The sequence below is a fragment of the Pygocentrus nattereri genome, chromosome 25 (genome assembly GCF_015220715.1).
Source record: "Pygocentrus nattereri isolate fPygNat1 chromosome 25, fPygNat1.pri, whole genome shotgun sequence".
In the NCBI taxonomy this organism is placed as follows: domain Eukaryota; kingdom Metazoa; phylum Chordata; class Actinopteri; order Characiformes; family Serrasalmidae; genus Pygocentrus; species Pygocentrus nattereri.
Window position 1 is genome coordinate 24,520,598 of NC_051235.1, and position 21,804 is coordinate 24,542,401.

The 21,804-nt window shown below is 39.3% G+C and overlaps 1 protein-coding gene across 1 annotated transcript in view; it reads left to right on the plus strand.

Annotated features, from left to right (window-relative positions):
* The window catches only part of b4galnt4b (beta-1,4-N-acetyl-galactosaminyl transferase 4b), a 182,049-nt gene that overhangs the window by 133,141 nt on the left and 27,104 nt on the right, over nucleotides 1-21,804 (plus strand). The window contains exon 9 of the mRNA XM_037534706.1: nucleotides 5,741-5,819. Within this exon, the coding sequence (XP_037390603.1) occupies nucleotides 5,741-5,819 (79 nt within the window). The remainder of the gene's footprint in view (nucleotides 1-5,740; nucleotides 5,820-21,804) is intronic.

A 21,804-nucleotide genomic window follows, 5' to 3' on the forward strand; every position in this document is an offset into this window, starting at 1 on the left:
ACTATATTTATCTTACATAAATATTATTTAATAACGAGTTCATGTATATGCAATAAATGTGTTTTGCCAGTAAAACTACAATAGGTCATTAAAGTACATGCAAACATATGCAGATACAGTGAAATGACTTTCCTATTTCCAGTATTTAACATCATTTGAGCTAGTCTGAAGAGTACATTTTGGTTGTAGTGTCTTCTGGACACCTCCAGCCATAGCATAAATTTGCAAAGAATTATGTCACCAGCACATTTGATTTAAAATAGCTACAAATAATACTGATTTATGATTTATACAAATAATAAGAATTATGTCACCAGCACATTTGATTTAAAATAGCTACAAATAATACTGATTTATGATTTATACAAATAATAAGAATTATGTCACCAGCACATTTGATTTAAAATAGCTACAAATAATACTGATTTATGATTTATACAAATAATAAGAATTATGTCACCAGCACATTTGATTTAAAATAGCTACAAATAATACTGATTTATGATTTATACAAATAATAAGAATTATGTCACCAGCACATTTGATTTAAAATAGCTACAAATAATACTGGGCTAACATGAGGAGAGCTTTGAAAATGATTAAATTAACACATTGTCATACCTAAAACTACTCCTTTTTATATTATCACAAACAATTATTAAATACAAGTTATTCATTTTTGATTGTCAGGAAAAAAGGCAGAACAGCAGGGATAAATTTCCATATCTCTAATGTGCAGCTTTAGACGTTTATTGCATTTGGTATGTGTGCGTGTGTGCTTGTGCATTATGTTTGTCTTCAACTTTAGAGAGTTTATTCAACTTTAGAGAGTAGATTGACAAAGCACTTCTTGTAAGTCGCTCTGGATAAGAGCGTCTGCTAAATGCCGTAAATGTAAATGTAAAACTTTATCTTCTTTCATGGTGTTCAGGGATGTCTTTTCGGCTGATGCTCTTTTTTCACCCACCTCATTTTCTCACTGCACACTGCACTGTAATGTGAATTGTGTTGGGCTGCTTTCATCAGATGATCCGTACCAGCAAACATCAAGCTAAATTCAAAGCAGAGGAAGGGAGAGGAGGTTTGTTGGTTGCTGTAGGCCTAACAATATATTTGTTTGTGCTCTTGAGTGAAATTTAAAAGGTTTCAGGGAAACTTGCTGCTAGCTCCACTCCATAGCGGAATGACCACTTCATGGCCAGCGACATTCATTATGATATTAACAAAAAGCCAGTGTATGGGTCACAACTGGGGACACAAGCTTTCATTAAGAGACTGTCCACTTACACAGCCATCAGTCAAACAGCTTGCAATGAACTAACTGTGAATTACATTAACAACGTCAAGTCTTAAATTGTCCTCTGACACAAAATCGGTCAGCCAAAATATGTTTGGTGTCTTTAGTTTAGTTTAGGTTTCCTAAATCAGCATGGACAGCTAACAAGCAAAGGAAGCTTATATCCCTCTAATTGCAGTGCTAAAACATGACTGTTAGAGTTAGGCCTTTATTATGGGCCATAATTGTCAAAAGTTGACCTTAAAACAAGAAAAATAAAGACCTCCAAGATAATGCTAGTTTCTGCTACTATTATTATTAGTAGTAGTTTTGCTAAAGCACTTGTGGATTGATAATAAAAATGTGATGTTACCATTGCATGAAAATGAACTACAACGTCCAGTCTATATATTTCTTTTATTTTCCAGAACTCAGTAGGCCTTCTCTGCTGGCTTATATAGCCCTGAGGGTTCTCCACTCACCAATTAGCAGTGTTCAAACTGCATACCTAAATCATCACACACTTTCCTCTAACCACACTGAGCTGTTAAGCAATCTCAAATAGACTTACTTATGTGGTTATTAACAAACGTAGATAAGAAATTGACAAAAAAAATTGTGGACAGAATTTTCTACATTAACCTAAAATCCACAGTACAAAACTAAAGAAGCAAACATGAGAACCAAAGATGTCTTGCTGATCGATCATATTTAATATAAAGGGAATGTTTTTCCCTGAATATTTTAAGTCTGAATTAGGAAATGCTGAAAATGACAGAGCCCATGATAATATTTCAGTAGAACATGCAAGCAGATAAAAACAGAGCCTAATGAATCATACAACATGGACATTTATCATGCTCTCTGTGAGTGTACTTGTCCTGAGATGACTGTGGTGCTGTTTTGGTAATTCATGATTGGAGGACTGCTGAAGGATTGAGGGCTTGCAGAACTATAGACTCCGATCTCTGATCTCTCCTCAGAGTTTAAACGATTAGCCCTTTTTATATGTTCCCCTATAACATATCTACACATGTTCAATATGTTAACAAACCATCTAGTGAAGCTCAGTTGTTTGACAACAATGTTATGGTTAAGATTAGAAATCAGGCAGGTATTTCACAAAGCAGGTTTTATCAGGAAACTGGATAACGTTAGCCAAAGGTTGAGGATTGTCCAGTAGCAATGTTGAACTCCTTTTCAGTAGGACAGGTTTTTTTTTTTTTTTTTGGCTTATATTATCAGGCTGGCCAAGAAATATTGTGAAATTTATTAAATATTCCGCAGAATTTGGCTGATGGTTTGTTTTTTGTTTTTATGTTGAAGTTATGGTTAGGATTAGAGTGAGAGCTGGGTTTAGGCCAAGGCTTGACATTGGTGCAAGAAAGAGTGACTAAAAACCAAAATATGATCATGCTTAACTGTTCTTTTTCATTGTGTGTGGCCTACACCTTTAATTCCACATTCCTGCCTAAGTCTAGCATTTAATATATGTTATTTATCATAATATGTAGCATTCTGTGGTGCGACACTGGATCCCTCAGCCTCACTGATTTGGCAGAATTCGCAATTTTGTATAATTCCACAGCAACAAAGAAATCCTGACTGCTAGCTTAGCCACTGATTTCAAACATTCCAAACAAGGTAGTGATGCTGGATGAGTAGTTCTGGATCACAAACTCCCTCCAACTCATGCCAGCAGTATTGGATGGAGCTGCATCACTCCAGTGAACACAGTTCCACTGCTCCACAACCCAGTGCTGGGGAGCTTCATGCCCTTCTTGTTTGAGCTTGGTGACCTTAGGCTCATGAACATATTTAGGTGACTGCAGAAGACAAATTGAGCATCTACAAAGCAGCAACAGTTGACCATAAAAAATATGAGCCGTTTTTCGACATCTGAGGAGAACTTCTCTACGGGCTTTAGCGGTCAAGTTTACAGCCCAGCCCCTGCACTCTCTGTGTTCCTCTCAGATGAGCATTGATTTCTTCAGTGAGCAGTAAGTCAGAGGTCCGCGTGAAGCCTCCTGTGATGTATAGGCTACACGAAGGATGTGTCACATGCATCTTATCTTGCAGTCTGACTTAAAGCATTACTCACATACACCAAGCCCACCCATCCGTCACCCATCACTTTCTCGCTCACTCCTCCCTTCTGTCTCTTTCCTTTTCTTTTTGTAGTCTCCTTTCTTTTTCTACTGATCAACTTCTCTCCGTGCCTCTGCTACATGCTATGTTACATTAAAAAGCTCTTTCTGGAAAAATAGGAGCAGGAAGTTGATAATAAGTATCGATTCTGCATTTCCAATACAGAGAGTATCTAGAAGAATAGCACAAACTGTGCTGGGTGGGTGGGAGGACAGTACTAAGTAGTAATAGCACTCTATATAATACTCTGTAATGTAATATACAATATACTGTGCGATATAACATAAATAGGCTCAAGTATATTTGTAAGTGCACTAAACTACTTTTTTTTCTCTGTTCTGCTTCAGCCGTTCACATTGGCTTGCTAATTCTGTTTGTGTTTGTGTAAAATCCCAGGCTTATTACAGCCTGAGGCTTATTATTCAACTTATTGAATTATTACTCAAATGCAAACAGAGTTAATCTTAAGTTATAGAGCTGCTTTGCCCCTCTCATTTTCAATGTTTACCAAAAGAATGCCAAGAAAATGGTGCAATTTATTATTATTTCAACCTCAGCTTCCTTGGCTTTTGCTCAATTTCTGTTAAGAACATAAAATAAAACATTTTCAACACACACACACACACACACACACACACACACTTATATTGCACATGTGGTGTTGAGGTGAACCCATGGGGAATAAAAGTGTGGAGGTGCTGTGTCCTTCACTCTGTTCTCCTCCTATAGCCTGCACACAATATGTGTGTGTGTGTGTGTGTGTGTAGGTGCGTGTGTGTGTGTGTGTGTATGTGTGTGTGTTTGAGGGTGGATAACATGGACAGCCTGCTGACTGGCTACAGCTGCTAAAGGAGAACCCTACAGTGGCCACTTGTCATATTTTAAACATCTGGTATTTTAAATAAACTGTTATGGCAGTATTGATAAAAAAATACGTAAAAAAAAACAATAATGCGGTGGGTCCACCAGACCACTGAGTAACAAAAACATGAACACCACACAAGGGTTAGGATTAAACATTTCATTTTAGACCAAAATGATTCCAAAAAGAGAAAAATAGCATCTATAGCACCTAACAAGCTTCACTTTCACTGCTGTTGTTAATTGTACTGAGAGGTTTCACTGCAGTTCTATAGGGCACTCTGTACTTTTTGTAGACCTGATACATTTTTTACTCTGTGCAGTTTTTGCTAGGCTTAAAACATTATTCCAAGGGTCATCAACCCAACTGTTAAGAAGAGCCATTTTGTTCTTTCAGCAAAAATCAAACCACCTTGAGACCCACAATATTTCATGTGCATTTTATCATCTTGGCTCTAAGTATGTCTTATTATGTGCTAATGTACAAGCAAAAAAAATAATATTATAATAATAATAATAATATAAATAAAAACACAGACTTACTTTGCTCTGCTTTAAGCTTAGCTCAGTTATAGCATCTCCAGCAGGAAACTTTTCTGAAAATGTAGGACAGTTTTTTGTAAAATGTCACTCAGCGTTCGACTTTTTGGTTGAAGTCACTTCTCATTTGCCAGCTTCTTGTTCGAATTTCACCGTTACACCTTAAACGGTGCCTGAGGCGACAGAATTTAACTGCTGCACTTTAGAAAATAGAAAATGTTGATGTGTTGTAAACACTGTCTATAATATTCGTATGATACATACACTACAGGACGTGCTGGAGTGAAATGGCCTCTATTGTCACCTGCTCTATTGTTCCATCATAACAGAAGAAATTTAATAGCGTTGCTGAAACGGGGCACAGTGAGAAGAAACAGCAGAAACAACTGTAGTTTTATTAGTCGATTAATCTAAAATAATAATCAAATGGATCAAATAGAGGTATGCAAACTTCCTCTACTTCTTCTTCCCCTCTTTTCTCTTTTTCTCTTGTTCTTTCTCTCTCTCTCTCTCTCTCTCTCTCGCTCTCTCTCTCTCTATGCTCACCTCCGGTGCCACCCATCTCATGCCAGAGATTGTCCTGTGTTTGGCTCATTTCCCTGAAGTGCCACAGCGCACGTTCATGATCAAGAGGGGTCTCTAGTCAGACCCCATCCCTGTCCTGGCGAGGGTGCAGGGTGCGGAGCAGATGGTTCTGCTGCTGTACTTTGTGTCACGGCTCCCTAGAGACTCTGTTTCTGACAGAATACTTAACCCAGCATGTGTTCTCATATGGAACTGGAGAAGAACCTTCAGCGCTGTCCTCTTTCTCCTTACCGCTCTGACTCCCCCTCTTTACTTCTCTTCTGCACTGACATGTGTTTCCCCTGTCCTCTCTTTCTTTCCTTCCCCCTCTCTTTCCCTCCTCCCCTACAGTCTGATGTCCTCCAGGCGCTACTACTTTGAGATTTTGCACAAGCAGGACGAAAAAGGCTCAGACCACGTGGAGGTCGGGGTAAGTTTAGTAGTGTGAGGTTGACACAAGTTCGCTTTGCTTGTAAAAATGATAAACACCACCTCCAGCACCTGTACACAGAGTAAAGGGTCCTGAAAGGTCCTCTGCTTGGATCGATACTTCTAAGAAAGCTGTAAGTCGTATAGTAAATGTCTCATTACAATTCCTGCTAGTGCCATACTTTTTTTTTCTTCTAACAGGAGTAATCGCACTTAATTTACTGTCATTATTATATGTTTTTTTCATATTTTATTTTAAAATTGTGCATTTTCCCATAGACCTGTATTTTTGACTCTGGCTGCCACAGATGATGAAGTCATAATTCCCTGATTTTGTGCTTGTTTAATATGATCTTTGATGATCTTTCATTTTCTTCTCTTTCTTTCTTTCTTTAGCCTCTTATCTGTCTTTCTTTGTTTCTTTTTATCTTTTGTTCTTTCTTCATTTTTCTTTCTTTCTCTTTCATTTTTTCTTTTTCTTTCTTTTTTCTTCTCTAATCTTTCTTTGTTTTCTCCTTTCATCTTTTGGTCTTTCTTCCTTTTCTTTATTTCTCTTTCTATTTCTTCTTCTTTTTTCCTATTTCTTCTTTCTTTCTTTCTTTTTCTTTCTTTTTGCTCTAATCTATCTTTCATTGTTTCTTTAATCTTTTGTTGTTTGCTCATGTTTTCTTTATTTCTCTTTCATTGTCTTCTTTTTCTTTTCTTTCTTTTTTCTTTATTCTCTCATCTGTCGTTCTTTTATCTTTTGTTTATCTTACTTCTTTTTCTTTTGTCTTCTTCTTCTTCTTTCTTTCAGCAAAAGATTTTAAGCAGTTTTTTTTCTTGCAAGCTCTTTCTTTCCAGCAACAAATGCAGAACTAATTTCTAATAAGGTTCAATAAATAAAAATCTATTTGAAAGACTCTTTATGGAACAAAAAATGATTCTTTTATGGTTATTGTTTTCAAACCAGTCAGATTTTTGCTCCAACTCAACTTGGAATGCATAGTGGTAGAGCAAAAATATGGACCTCTTTTTGGTAAATTTAAAAGTCTAAAACAGGGTTTCTCAACCTGTGGGCCTCAGACCACCAATGGACTGTGAAGCAACCTCCGGTGGTCCATGGGGCTGTATCCAGGGGGAGGCATAGTTCATAGTGGACCGGTAGAGCCATAAAAAAAAAAATTAGAGGATAATTAACTGTCATCAGTTTGAGACAGTGCCATGTGGGAGCACGGTGCAGTCAGCTAGCCAGAGATGGAGAGGTTCTTCAGGGCACTTTCTCCTATCTTGCTCACTGCAGACCTATCAAACATTTTTCTTTAGTTTGCTCCGTTTTGATATGTGTGAACGCTCCACCCATATACGGGTCTCCATCAAACAGCTGAACTGGGTCTTGGCCCACTTCCAACCAAGCCCTGTTCAGTTCAGTGCTGATGGGAACGCATTTCATGATCAAATGAGGGAATTCATCAATAGAGCTGGCTCTCCTCTTCTTCTTCAGCATGTCAGTGCTGTACTGTCAGTATAATCTGCCTGTTTTAACATCTAACTCTTTACAGACTCTCTTTGCTCTCAGTTGCAGCTGTTAAAAATGACAAGCCTTCAAATAATACCGAAGATCTGTGTTTGATTTTTGGTCAAGCATCAACGACCTGAGCAATTAAACTCACATTGATAAATCAATGTCAAAGAAGCAGATATCAAGAAAGGTTACACTGTTGATTGTGACGATGCTAATCCAAAAGTCCCCTGAGTGGACTGAGGTTTATTTCAAAGCACTAAAACTCTCAAAACTATAGAGACATTTCAACACCAAACAGTGATTCTTTTGGGAGCCACAAGAAGATTTTCAGCGAAAACGTGACAGTGATGATTTTTGTAAACGTATGTTTTTTTTAACATGTAAGTTTTATAACATAACTGCAAATTTTGGTTTCTATGATTGAAATGAAACGGGCAATCTGATCTTTTTCAAGACCTTATTCAGATGTTTTCAGTGTGAGCAATTAAGAAGGTTCTTCACACTCGATATCACATTTATAATAGCCGTTATTTAAACCACCTATGAAGAGGTTCTTTAAGACAGTGCTTCGCAAACCAGAGCCCCCAAGATGGTGCACATGTTTGCTCTGTTCCTATGTTTTGGGAGTTGAGATTGAGGAGAAACATGGGCCATTATTTTAAGGATTGAACAGACCAGACAAAACACTAACACAGTATTGAGAAACTCCTAAAGAGACTGCTGTGCCTTATTATCTCCATACTATTGAAGAGTAGCTTGTCATATAGACGACTTTTCAATGACTAAAACTGCATTTATTGTGTTATTTTTATAACAAGCTCTGAGTGAAATAAACATAACAGACTGCTGAACTGAACTGAGCACTAAGAGACTCTGGCTTTCTCCTATAATCGCTTCATTTGGCTCTACTGATCTATTCTCATATGCTCTCTCTCTCCCTCTCTCTCTCTCTCTGTCTCCTCTCACTATCCATCACTCTCTCATACTCCTACTTTCTCTGGCATTCTTTCTCTATTTAATTTCTCTCATTTTCTCTTGCATTCCCTCTCTTTCTCTCTCACTCTCTCGTTTCCTCTTTTTTTGTCCTTTTCTGACTGTCTTCCCCATTTTTCTCTTGCTTACTCTTTCTCTCTTCCTCACTCCGGCTTTCTCTCATTTTCTCCTGCATTCTTTCTCTTTCTTTTTTCTTTCTCTCGCTCACATTATCTGTCATTGTCTTTCTGTCTCTGTATCCCCACACACACTCTCTCTCTCCCTCTCTTTCTCTCTCTCTCTCTCTCCCCCTCTCCCTCTCTCTCTCTCTGTCTAGTTTGTTTTCTTTATTGACATGACAGATTTACATTTGTATGTAAAAAAAAATCCATACAAAAGTTAATAATAATTAAAAAATGCAAAACCAAGATTAATATATGGCAATACAACAATTAAGAAGAGAAAGTGTTAATTATCAATTAATAATATAAACATATATGCAGTAATAAAACAAAATATATTTAATATGTGTCTGTAGTTTATAACAGGAAAGAAAAACAGTGAGTTGAATAGAGTTGAACACAGAATTCTGTGCCATACAATACAATATAATACAGTAAACTACAATACACAGTGCAATACAATATATAAGTGCAGCACAATATATTGCAAACAATACTTAATTCAATGCTCATTTAAGTGCTGTGTAAAGAGATGGTCTTCAGTCTGTGTTTGAAGACAACAAGACACTATGCCGTTCAGACAGCCAGTGAGAGTTAATTCCACCACTTGAGCGCCACTTCAGAGAACATTCTTGACACTTGTCTTCCACATGCCTTGAAGGATGGTGGGTCAAGCCGAGCTGTACTCGAAGCTCGAAGGGCTTGTGGTACAGTTCAAGATTTTATCATTGCCATCAAGTAGGTAGGGGCTGGTCCTTTTTTGGCTTTGTAGGCCAGCATTAGGGTTTTAAATCTGATGCGTGCAGCTATAGGAAGCCAGTGAAGGGAACGTAGCAGTGGGGTGACGTGGCTGAACTTGGGCAGATTGAAGACAAGCCATGCTGCTGCATTCTGGATGAGTTGCAGAGGCTTGATGGCCTGCATGGGAAGACCAGCCAAGAGCGAGTTGCAGTAGTCAAGCCTTGAGATGACGAGACTGCACTAGCACGTGGGAGGCCTCTTGGGTGAGGAGGGGTCGGATCCTACAGATGTTGTATAAGAGATATCTGCATGACCGAGTTAGGTTCGCGATGTGAGTCGAGAACGATAACTGGCCATCCAGAGTCACACCAAGAGTTCTTGCCTCTACAGATGGAACAATCAGCGAGTTCTCGAATGAGATGGCAAGATCATGATGAGGACCAGTAGTTGCAGGGATGAGTATCAGCTCAGTCTTGCTAGGATTGAGCTTCAGGTGGTGAGCTGCTATCCATGAAGAGTGGATATCCATACTATCCATGAAGAGACAGACATGCCAAGATGCGACTAGAAACTTCTGTGTCAGAGGGTGAGAAAAAAAACATTAGTTAAGTATCAACAGCATAAAAGTGATAAGAGAAGCCATGAGAAGATATTACATCACCAAGAGAGCTAGTGTAAAGAGAAAAGAGAAGAGGACCGAGCACAGAGCCTTGTGGGACACCAGTGGAGAGCCTGCATGGAGAGGATGTGAACCCTCTTCATGTTACCTGATAAGAGTGATCCTCCAGATAGGACTTGAATCACTTCCACGCATAGCCAGTGATTCCAAGGTTGGTGAGGATGTCCAGAAGGATCGTATGATTGACTGTGTCAAAAGCTGCTGAGAGATCAAGAAGGGTCAGGACAGATGACAGATTGGTTTCTCTCTTTTTGTCTCTCTCTTGCCATCTATATATCTGTCTGAATCTGTAGAAGACACAACGCAATTTAGTCCTGCAGAAAAATGTAAATGTGTGATGAAGACCCTGATGTAAATCTGTAAAACACTCTCTGACTCACTGCCCATAATGACCAGAGCCGAGTTATGGCTCCACTGCAATACAAAACATGTCACACGTTACACTTTTATAGTGGATACAGCCATAAACAGCAGGCCTTTCTGAATAACCTCACAACTGCCCTCATAACTCCTGACCCATAAAAAGTGTTTACTGATACGGCTACTCGCTATATAACGGCATCCTTGAACGGCCACAGTGATTTTAGATAGGATGATTATTATGTCTGCGCTCCAGCCAGACAAATTTAACCAGCATACTTCCGTGATTTTATTAGAGAGACAGAAAAGCGGGGGCGAGCATTCTGACAGAGACGGAGCGAGCGAAAGAAAGCGACCAATAGGAAAAGAGGCAAGGAGAGGGAGAATTGGAGAGAAAATGAATAGGAAACATATCTGCTGCTCCCTGTATTTAGACCAACCGTGCGTGAATGAGGCAGAAGGGCTGTGACAGGAAGAATGCACGAAGTTCAGGAATAGAAAACCTCAACTTAAAATGAATCTCCTCTGGAGGAGAGACGAGTAAAACAAAGCTGAGAGGGTTTGAAAACTTTCCCTTCAGACAAATGTGATGGTCATGTTTAGTGACTAATGTGGAGAGAAAAGGGATGAAGTTGCTGTTATAAAATGAATAATTTGGATTATAAAGTCTCATTGGTTAAGCCACATTCAAAGTTGGCGTAGAATGTTCCGTATGCAGTACTGCATGAAAGACGCAGATCATCCTTCATTTACTTAATTTGTCACTGCTTGCATCATCCCTGACAGCACTTCTTAATCGTGGTAAAATCACAGTAACGAACGACCTCTCATGGGTTTATTTTATCTTATAAATGTTTGCATGTATCCATAATCCATCCAGAAACAATTTATGCTGCAAAGTTTGGCATAATTGCCCTAGAATGAATAACATGCCATATGTGTCATAGTCAGTTCCCTCTCACCAGCTAAGTCTTCCCCGTCACACGATGCTACCAGTCTGGAAGGATAAAGGTTAGTTGGTGCTTCATCTGACTCACGTGAAGCAGTTCTACATCTTTTTGAACTGCGACTAAGTCACTGAACACCTCAACATGCTTGGAGGAGAATGCTAACTGCTGTTCTGGGTAACACTTTATGTGAAGGCTACCTACATAAGGGTATCATAATACATACATAAGCACTAAATATTCATAAGGTAATACTTGAGTATTTATAACAGATTATTCCAATAATTGCAAGATACCATATGCTGATGTTATACTTTATTAACATAAGGGTTTGCTACTTTAACTCGTGGCACTGGTATAAACTTCTATACTGGCCCATCCTTCTGAGTTCCATTACTTGTGAATGAGGTTTCATAATTGTGTTATAAATGGAACAAATGCCTTTCACTTTGGTTTTAGGTCCAAACGTCAATGTAAAGTCAAAGCAAAGTCATTTACTTCATAGAGTGTCTCATATTGTATTTGTGATTATGAGTATGAGCTGGTCATAGTTACTCAAATATTGCTTCATAAATATGTTATTCAGTGCTTATGCAGATGTTATGTAGTTCCTATATAGGTAACCTTCGAATAAAGTGTTAACCAATTCTGATATATCAGCTAACTGATGCCCACATTGGTTGTCATCGCAATGGGTGATAGGGGAAGTGGAGGACAATCCTGCCTACCGAGACAGAGAGAGGACAGCTATGCTGTCTTGGACTATCGACCACAGATGGCTATGGCATCACCAGAGATCAAACTCGTGATGTGCTGATGGCAGATCAATACCTAGACAGTTGCAGTGGTACTTTTGTTGGAGTGCAGCAATAGTAACAGGCCCAAATGGCTAAATCTGATCAATAAATGAATGTACACAGTTTCTTTATTATCAGGATATCTTTGGCATGTCTGCGCCATCAGAATTTCATCAGTTCAGAGTATATGTACATTTGTGTAATCCTTTAACATCCTGAATATTACTTGTTTTGCAGGTATATGATCAAGATGATTATCAATACCAGGAATAATTTAAATCATAACAATAAAAAAATAAGTTTCAGTTTGAAAACTCAACAAGTAGTTTGTAAATTGAATTTATGTATTTAGCCCTTTCATTTTTGATAATTTCATTGACCTTATTTCTCTATTGCTGTCTGTGTAAAATATACAAATGCAAGTCACTAACTTTTTTTTACAAGATTTATAGCACATCACTGTTTATTATGTTAAAATTATCCTAAAGTGGGATAGAAAGAAGGGCATGACCTGCCAATATGATTGAACGGACGTGAGAGGACATGTAAGTGTTCAGGTCAACAGAATTCTTCCTGCTGACCGTATTTCCCTGTGGACCCATTGGAGAAAAACGAGCTCATTTGTATACTCAAATCATCACACGGATCGCTTAAGCCCTTTGAGAAAGTCTCTCTTTGATGAATTATTAATCGTGAAGTAAAACCAACCTCCAGCTCTCGTCTCTCAGATTGCAGCTCAGAAGCAGTAAGAGTGTGACAGCAGGATTGCGTGCAGGCAGAGTGGAGTGAATTAGTTCTAGTCATGAGTGAGGCTAGGCCTGAGTTGTCATTACAGCAGTGACAGTCCTGGACAGATGCTGCAGGAAGAGAATGTTCAGTGTTTTGCTGGAAGTAAAGTAAAAGTTCTTGTACGTAAAGGTGTAGTTCTGGTTTCAGAAGTGGAGAGGACCTCGGCGGTTAACATACAAAAAAAGAAAAGAAAGCCGTGCATTTTGCGTTGGTGCATACACTTATGGCAACAGCCTTGAGAGGGAAAAACTGAATTTTTAATTAATGTTGTGCTATAACTTGAACTGGCCATTGTTTATTCAAAATGTGTAAAAACGTCAACAGTGAAATACAGACACTTGTAGTAGACCTTGAAATATTACATCTACACTTGAAATATTCAAAATTTCTATGTCTCCAGTTGCTCTGCCAATTTCCGAGCTGCTGAGGTAATGTTAAGTGATTATATTGGTTGAACTGCAGCTGAAATGCATTTTGGTGATATGACTTGTGTGGAATTGCACAGAAGTGTGTAGAATTGAGGTGTATCCACTGTCCCATAGACTGTTGTTGGGGTAGGAGAGTCTGAGCATATTGTATTGCAGTGCGTGCTGGGGACTGTAGTGCAGCATATTGTGAAACGGGCTAATGTTAATAGGAAATTAAAATACTTTGAAATAAAATATGGGCTAGATAGGATTGTGTGGTGGGCCTGATCGTGTTTGACAGACAGACTCTAAAGGCAGATTTACACTTGTAATGATTTTATGACATGATAATGCTGTCACAAATGAAAATCATGAAAAATAATTTGAACATGATTTAAATTCTAACGTCTTTGAAACTTTATAGTGGCATGCTTAATGGTCACCAATTTAATGCCTCAGTGACCAAAGACTATGACAAAGTCAAAAGTATATCACATAGTTATTTTGTAGCATCAACAAATCGTGCATCTTAGGACCACCACCAGAAGTCTTACATTGTATAATGTGAGTTGCAACATAAGTGAATTTGTTCTGTGTGCCACAGAATTTGGCCACAGAAGATTTTGTTTGCAACACCTCTCACATAAATATTGCACTTTGGTGCTGCAAGACAGAATGTTTGGGCACCTTTGCTTTAAACCAAGGGTCAGCAGCATTCAGATGTTTTGCTGGCCTGTTATGGCTCCACAGCATAATAACATTTTTTGTTAAAACTAAAATAATCCTTTACAGTAAAATGAAGCTTTGCCGATCATTCTAACATGGTTTTAACAATAAATGGCCGTATGTACTGAAGTTAATTAAGCTCATAATTTAAAATATTTTTAAGATGAACATCGATAATTTGGACACGAATAGACTTATTTGTGTTTATAATCACTCCATCTGGTTTCCTGATATGTTTAATTAATCTGCAATGAGAAACTGTCAAACACTAAAAAGTTGCGAAGCTGAAGACAGTTTATCACTCGCCAGCCTTCTGTTTATATTTTCCCTTCCCACCTTAAATGGTGCAGCTGTTACAGTACTGTGCAAGTCTTATGCACCCAGGACACATTTTCAAAGTCTATTTATTTGTGTAGTATGTGTTTATTTGCTGAGAAAAGTATTTATATTTGAATAAACAAAATGTATAGAATATATATATATATATATATATATATATATATATATATATATAGTGATTTTATGGATGTTAGTGTGTTTAACCAGTTTTAAGCCTCTCCTCGAGGAAGCCCAGTATTATATGTAGTGAAAAAGCAACTCCTAAATTGTACTTCTGATGTAATTGATGATATTAAAAAGTCTCTGTGGTGGCTGTGAAGGTGTCAAGGAAAAATATGGACCCAAGAAATTCTTGTTACTTTTTATTGTTTTTATGTTTATTTGAATTATGAATATGACTTTATTCTATTCTTTATTCTATTGTATATTGTGGTAAACTCACTGCTGAGGTAAATTGTTTAAAAATTTGCTTAGATGCCTTTCGCACAGTACTGCATGTTCAGGTGCCTCAGGTACCATTTGATGTGGAACGGAGAAATTCGAACAAGAAACTGGTGAATGAGGAGCCTCGCTAAACGTCTAGAGAAATTTGACAGGAAATCATTCTACTTTTGCAGAAAAGTTTCCTGCCAAAGATGTGAGAAAAGCAGTTTTAGCTGAGTTAAAGCTTAAAGCAGAGCAAAGTAAGACTTCATTTTGGTTTATACACTGCTCAAAAAAATAAAGGGAACACTCAAATAACACATCCTAGATCTGAATGAATGAAATATTCTCATTGAATACTTTGTTCTGTACAAAGTTGAATGTGCTGACAACAAAATCACACAAAAACATCAATGGAAATCAAATTTATTAACCAATGGAGGCCTGGATTTGGAGTTACACACAAAATTAAAGTGGAAAAACACACGACAGGCTGATCCAACTTTGATGTAATGTCGTTAAAACAAGTCAAAATGAGGCTCAGTATTGTGTGTGGCCTCCACGTGCCTGTATGACCTCCCTACAATGCCTGGGCATGCTCCTGATGAGGTGGCGGATGGTCTCCTGAGGGATCTCCTCCCACACCTGGACTAAAGCATCCGCCAACTCCTGGACAGCCTGTGGTGCAACATGGCATTGGTGGATGGAGCGAGACATGATGTCCCAGATGTGCTCAATCAGATTCAGGTCTGGGGAATGGGCGGGCCAGTCCATAGCTTCAATGCCTTCATCTTGCAGGAACTGCTGACACACTCCAGCCACATGAGGTCTAGCATTGTCCTGCATTAGGAGGAACCCGGGGCCAATCGCACCAGCATATGGTCTCACAAGGGGTCTGAGGATCTCATCTCGGTACCTAATGGCAGTCAGGCTACCTCTGGCGAGCACATGGAGGGCTGTGCGTCCTCCAAAGAAATGCCACCCCACACCATTACTGACCCACTACCAAACCGGTCATGCTGAAGGATGTTGCAGGCAGCAGATCGCTCTCCACGGCGTCTCCAGACTCTGTCACGTCTGTCACATGTGCTCAGTGTGAACCTGCTTTCATCTGTGAAGAGCACAGGGCGCCCTTGGCGAATTTGCCAATCCTGGTGTTCTCTGGCAAATGCCAAGCGTCCTGCATGGTGTTGGGCTGTGAGCACGACCCCCATCTGTGGACATCGGGCCCTCATACCATCCTCAACCGTTTGTGCAGACACATGCACATTTGTGGCCTGCTGGAGGTCATTTTGCAGGGCTCTGGGTCCTGCTGCTGGGTTGTTGCCCTCCTACGGCCTCCTCCACGTCTCCTGGTGTACTGGCCTGTCTCCTGGTAGCGCCTCCAGCCTCTGGACACTACGCTGACAGAGACAGCAAACCTTCTTGCCACAGCTCGCATTGATGTGCCATCCTGGATGAGCTGCACTACCTGAGCCACTTGTGTGGGTTGTAGAGTCCGTCTCATGCTACCACGAGTGTGAAAGCACCACCAACATTCAAAAGTGACCAAAACATCAGCCAGAAAGCAAAGGTACTGAGAAGTGGTCTGTGGTCCCCACCTGCAGAACCACTCCTTTACTGAGTGTGTCTTGCTAATTGGCAATAATTTCCACCTGTTGTCTGTTCCATTTGCGCAACAGCAGTGAAATTGATTGTCAATCAGTGTTGCTTCCTAAGTGGACAGTTTGATTTCACAGAAGTTTGATGTACTTGGAGTTATATTGTGTTGTTTAACTGTTCCCTTTATTTTTTTGAGCAGTGTATTATGTTTTCTAGCCAATGCTAGTAGCACATACTGAAACATATTTATAGCCAAGATGGCAAAATGGACATAAATTGTTGTGGCTCCCAAAGTGGTTTGAATTTTGTTGAAAGGACAAAATGGCTCTTTTTATCATTTACGGCATTAGGGTGACGCTCTTATCCAGAGCGACTTACAATTTGATCAGTTTATACAGGTAGGCCAAGGCGGTGTTAGGAGTCTTGCCCAAGGACTCTTATTGGTATAGTGTAGGGTGTTTGCCCAGGTGGGGATTGAACCCCAGTCTACAGCGTAGAAGGCAGAGGTGTTACCCACTACACTAACCAACCACATTTGGGTTGTGACCTCTCCTCTAAAGTATTACAACATTTGTGCCATTGTTCTGACCCTATATGCAGACATTACAGTGAAAACAAAAGACAGAGTTTTTCACAAATCCTACGATTTCTCATTAGGCTGAATGAGATTTTTGTTAATGTTCTGTGAAGTTTGTCCAACCTCGCAACAGTTGCTTTAAAAGAATGCCTTTGTGGGCAGAGGATGGATAGGTCACTTCTCCTGTCTTTATTAGAAGTTATGATTCTACAGTGTATGTGTGGCTTTGCCGCTGGGAATGGGTCACCTTCAAGCTTAGATTTGTTGGTAGCCTTCTCAAGAGCTCACCCATGCTTAGCTGACTTACGTCCCACAGAGAGTTCACAGAGCTACAGATGACCCTCAGTCTGGGCCCTGAAGACAGCGTTCAGCATCAGTGAGAAGCAAAAAGCCAAAACTCTGCGACACACACAAACCTCCTGAAAGCAGAGGTCTAAGATGGAGGAGTTCTGCATCAGACTGTGTTTTATCTCCAGTAACAGGGGCGGCGAAGAGGAGGAGGAGGTTCAAAGACATGAGTGCAGCGGGAATGAATAAATTCATGGAGTCTCGGAGTCAAAGGAAGTGTTTCCAGCCCTCCTTCAGGAGCGAGGGAATTGGCATTGGCTTGACTTGCTCCGGTTCCTGCATGCCAAAAAAAAAGAAAGCTCCTAATTAGCCATGGCAAACTCGGGGAAATCATTTATTCAACAAACTCCAGAATTAAGAGTGTGATGAATCTGCTTCAACATCTTTTTGGCCACTTTTTTCCTCTTTTTGTATTCCCCTTCTCAACAGCAGCTACTGAATTCTTACAGAAAGGGAAAACGTTGGCCTACTTTTATTGATGTCTGATGTGTTTGTGTAGTTTATGGTGAGTTCCCAAGCTATGCTGTTTTTTGGGCTCTTTTTTATGTAAAAACAATATATTTAATTCCTTATGGTCATGCAGGTTTGTTGTGACAGTATCACAGTTAATGCTTTATGCATTTTTCCTACAGAACTCTAGAGTGAGAACAATCATCACAAATAAGGTATAATTACAGGTTAGTAGCAGGTTAAAGAGTAGTTTTTAAGCTGTGCGTGTGCATATGCTTTGTAAATGGTTCTATAGCTGAGTGGTTAAATCAATTGATGTACCAGAGAGAGCATGACATGACTTCTCTAATATTAGACATGGCTTTACAATCCAGCCAGTCTAATTACATCATTCTGCTGCTGTGTGTGTGTGTGAAGGCTAAATTGATCTATTCTATCATTACAGCCCTTAATGATGTGTTTGTTGCGGAAACTTATCTTGTGATGAGAATAAAAATATGATTCATGTTGCATACTTAAACTGTACCAGAAATGTGGCCACATGTCTACTTCACCTTGTGAAGTTAGATATGTTTGTATTTTCACAATTTCAGTTTACTTATTTGCATATTAATGTCATTTTAAAATTATATTTGTACTTTAAAGGTGTCATATCAAAAGAGAAACACATTTCCGTACTTTTTTAAATAGGAGTTTAATGTAGTGTGTAAACAATGTTAAAATGTAATTAGTAAGTGACAGTGAAATCTACCACTCATGATCTGATTTCTTAAGCGGTAGGACCAATTTTCTGAGATAAAGTATCCAGGCCTCTAGATTGGTAACCTGACCAATAACTTTCAGTCAGATTTTAGAAATGGAAACAGCAGCAGCAGTTCTGTGGCAGAGCTCTTTACTGAAAGAGTCACTGTGAAACTGGTACAGGGTAAAATATGTGATCACTGTGCAAAGGAAACCAACCACCTCTAATCTTTTTTATTTTTACTGCCCTACGATCTGCTGCCCTTTTCAATGTGTGAATATCTCATGCTGAATTGACCAATAGAAATTTACCAAAACCAGCTGGAATAAAATCTCAGGTATGAAAGTTACAGTTTGGGAGATATTTGTTTTGACTCATTTATGTCTAAACTGATGGCTTTAATAGTGAAGGTTTACTACTGTCCAGTTCTTTTCCTACAACTCTATACTCACTACAGATTATGGATTTTTGGCAGTAATGGAATTACATTAAAGTCTAAGGAGGATGTTGGGTTAGAAGACAAGGAGCAGGTGGGGTTAATTGTAGCAGTATGTTTTTTTTTTACTAATTTATAAGTTGGCGGAAAAAGCTTTCTGATATATATCATGCTAATCTGTGCTTAGAATGGTCATTCATTTATACAGAATAAAGTTTTTTGTGTTTTTTTTTGTATGTATGTATGTATGTATGTATTTATTTATTTATTTATTTATTTAGCATGGCGTTCCATGCCATCCCCCCCCCCCCCTCCCAACACACACATGCATGTGCACACTCACACAATAAGCCCTGATTATTACATAGTGAAATCATGCGAGTCATTTTCATCATACTCTTCTGATTTTTTGGCTTGTGGGTAGTGACTTCCTGTCTCCTGTCCACCGGCCCCCTCTGATTGAACCTGCAGGAGCATGAAAGGCCAAAGGCCGGCCTGTATCCTGTTGCCTGTGCTCTGTCAGCCGCATCTGACATGTCTGAAGCAATTCCACTTCAGTGTCCTACTCTATGGACAGTAAAGCTTCTCGTCGGACCATGTGCAGACAGTCTGACCTGATAAGGAATGTCCAACCCTACATCACTGTGACCTACGTATATGACATGATGTATCCAGTAGCAACCAGTAAGGACAATGGGGATGTTCACCAGCAGCAATGTAGAGCAGGAATGAAGGGCCTTTGTTTACTTTCTGAAGAGGCATGGAAAAGCAGAGAATGACGAAACAAGGGTGCTGCTGGTGCAATGCATCAGCACAAAAGCCTGAGTGTTGTGAAGTGAAGAGATTGACATGTTTGTAAGCTTAATGGCACCTGTCAAGCCTAGCGTTTTCATTTTTCCCCGCTTGAATTTGAAGTCGTTGGCATGAATAGTTAGATTTGCTGAGATGACGTCCTGTTGAAATGCTGTGTTTTTAATTTAGTCACAGCAGGACAATTCAGCAGATCACTTAATCACAGCAGTGTACAACTTAGACAAAAAGAAAAGCCTGAAGTAAAGCTTTACCAAGCCTTCAGTTTCAGAAGGTGCTTGCTCTTTGTACTTCTCATAATCCAAGTAATCCCAAACACATTCAGTGATTTTAAAGCCTGGAAAAAATAGTAAAAACAGAACAGTACACTGTAAAAATACAATATGAACCCTTGTTTCAATCAAAGCTGTCGCCTTAAAGCAAGAAGCGCCTGGGTTCGATTCCCTGGTGTCCTTTCTGCATGGAGTTTGGATGCTCTCCCCATGTCTGCATGGGTTTCCTCTGGGTACTCCAGTTTCCTCCTACAGTCCAAAGACATGCAGTCAGGCCAATTAGAGATGCTAAATTGCCCCCTAGGTGTAAATGTCTATGTCTTTTGATCTGCCCTGCAATGTACTGGTGACCAGGGTGCGATGAACGCTAGGATAGGCTCCAGCACCCTCCATGACTTAGAGGATAAGGGCTTAGAAGATGTATAAAAACAAATTCAATTGCTTGTTTCCACATGAAGTAACTTTTTAAGCTGAATGGAGAAGCAATTTAACATCGTATTCTGCTTTTACTATTTTGCTCCATAAAATTATTTCAGATTTACTTTAGCTGTTCAAATATGGTGCTTATTAAAAGTGAAGGGGCATCCCAAAATAACAAATCTTTAACTTCCCAAAATAGGATATGGTTTTATTTGAAAATGCACATACATGCTCTATCCTGTAATGTTAATTTTGGCAACACCACCCATTACAACTCCAGCTCATCCCAAAGGTATTGGATGGAGTTCCACAGCCCAATGCTTGGGGGCTTTATACCCCTCTAGCTGACGGTTAGCATTGGGCATGCTTTAATATGGCTCTGTTTAGACCTGTTCTTACTACATTATTATTATATGTTTCCATTTTAAGACTGTTCTCTCAGCACTCTTTCATTTAGCATTCTTCAACCTGCAGCGGGTCACATGACATATGCTTATATTGCAGGACATAATGTGTGTTCCAGAATAACTATATAACAAGGTGGTGATAAGGCATCATCTGTGTTAAGTATGTTCCACACTGTGTGCTTCAGAGCTCCAGTCTTACACTCTCATACTATAATCCCACCAGGACAGTTTGTGTGTGCCTGTCTGTGTGTGTGTGTGAGTATGCCTGTTTATGTCCGCAAGTGTATGTATGTGTATCAAGTAAAGGCCATGTAAGGGTCCATGGGCCTCAGATCCTGACATTGTGCTGCAGTTGCACTCCATCGATTCCCGAAAGGCAGAACCGACCTTGAGAAGCACAAGCTGTACAGAACAATGGAGAGAATACTAAACACTGAGCTGCCGAACAATTCACTGTGTGCTAGTGTGCAAATCTGTGTCTGTATGTGTCCATCTATCTGTCTGTATGTGTGTGGGGGGGGGGGGGGGGGGGGGGGGCATAAGGGTGGGCAGTATGGCAAGTATCATGACATCATGATATAATACAAAATTGTCATGATACACATACAGGTGTACAAAAAGGCTGTAAAAATCTGTATATCTGTATAATTAAAGCATTTAATCTAGTCATGACACAGAGATATATGCATGTTGTTAATTTTTTAAGATTCAATACTATTTTACCATCATACACATTGCTTATAAAAACTCAGAAGACATGTAGATCTTCTACACTGATCATAGCAGACACTGATCTGCTAGGATAGCATGGCTGTGTTTGTGTTGTATGCATTGTGAATCCTGGTTAAAAATTGGTAGAATTCCCCTTTAAAAAGGAACAAGAAGGAAAATCACACTGTTGGTAAAAATAAGTAGACCTGGAATCACTTATTGATAAGTGAAATCAATAAATAGATCTTTTATTTCCTTTTTCATATGCATGAGTGTTCTGAGTCATTTTCCGAAACTCCAGTCCTGGTTGTACTTCCTTTACACACAGATACAGATCAGTGAGTT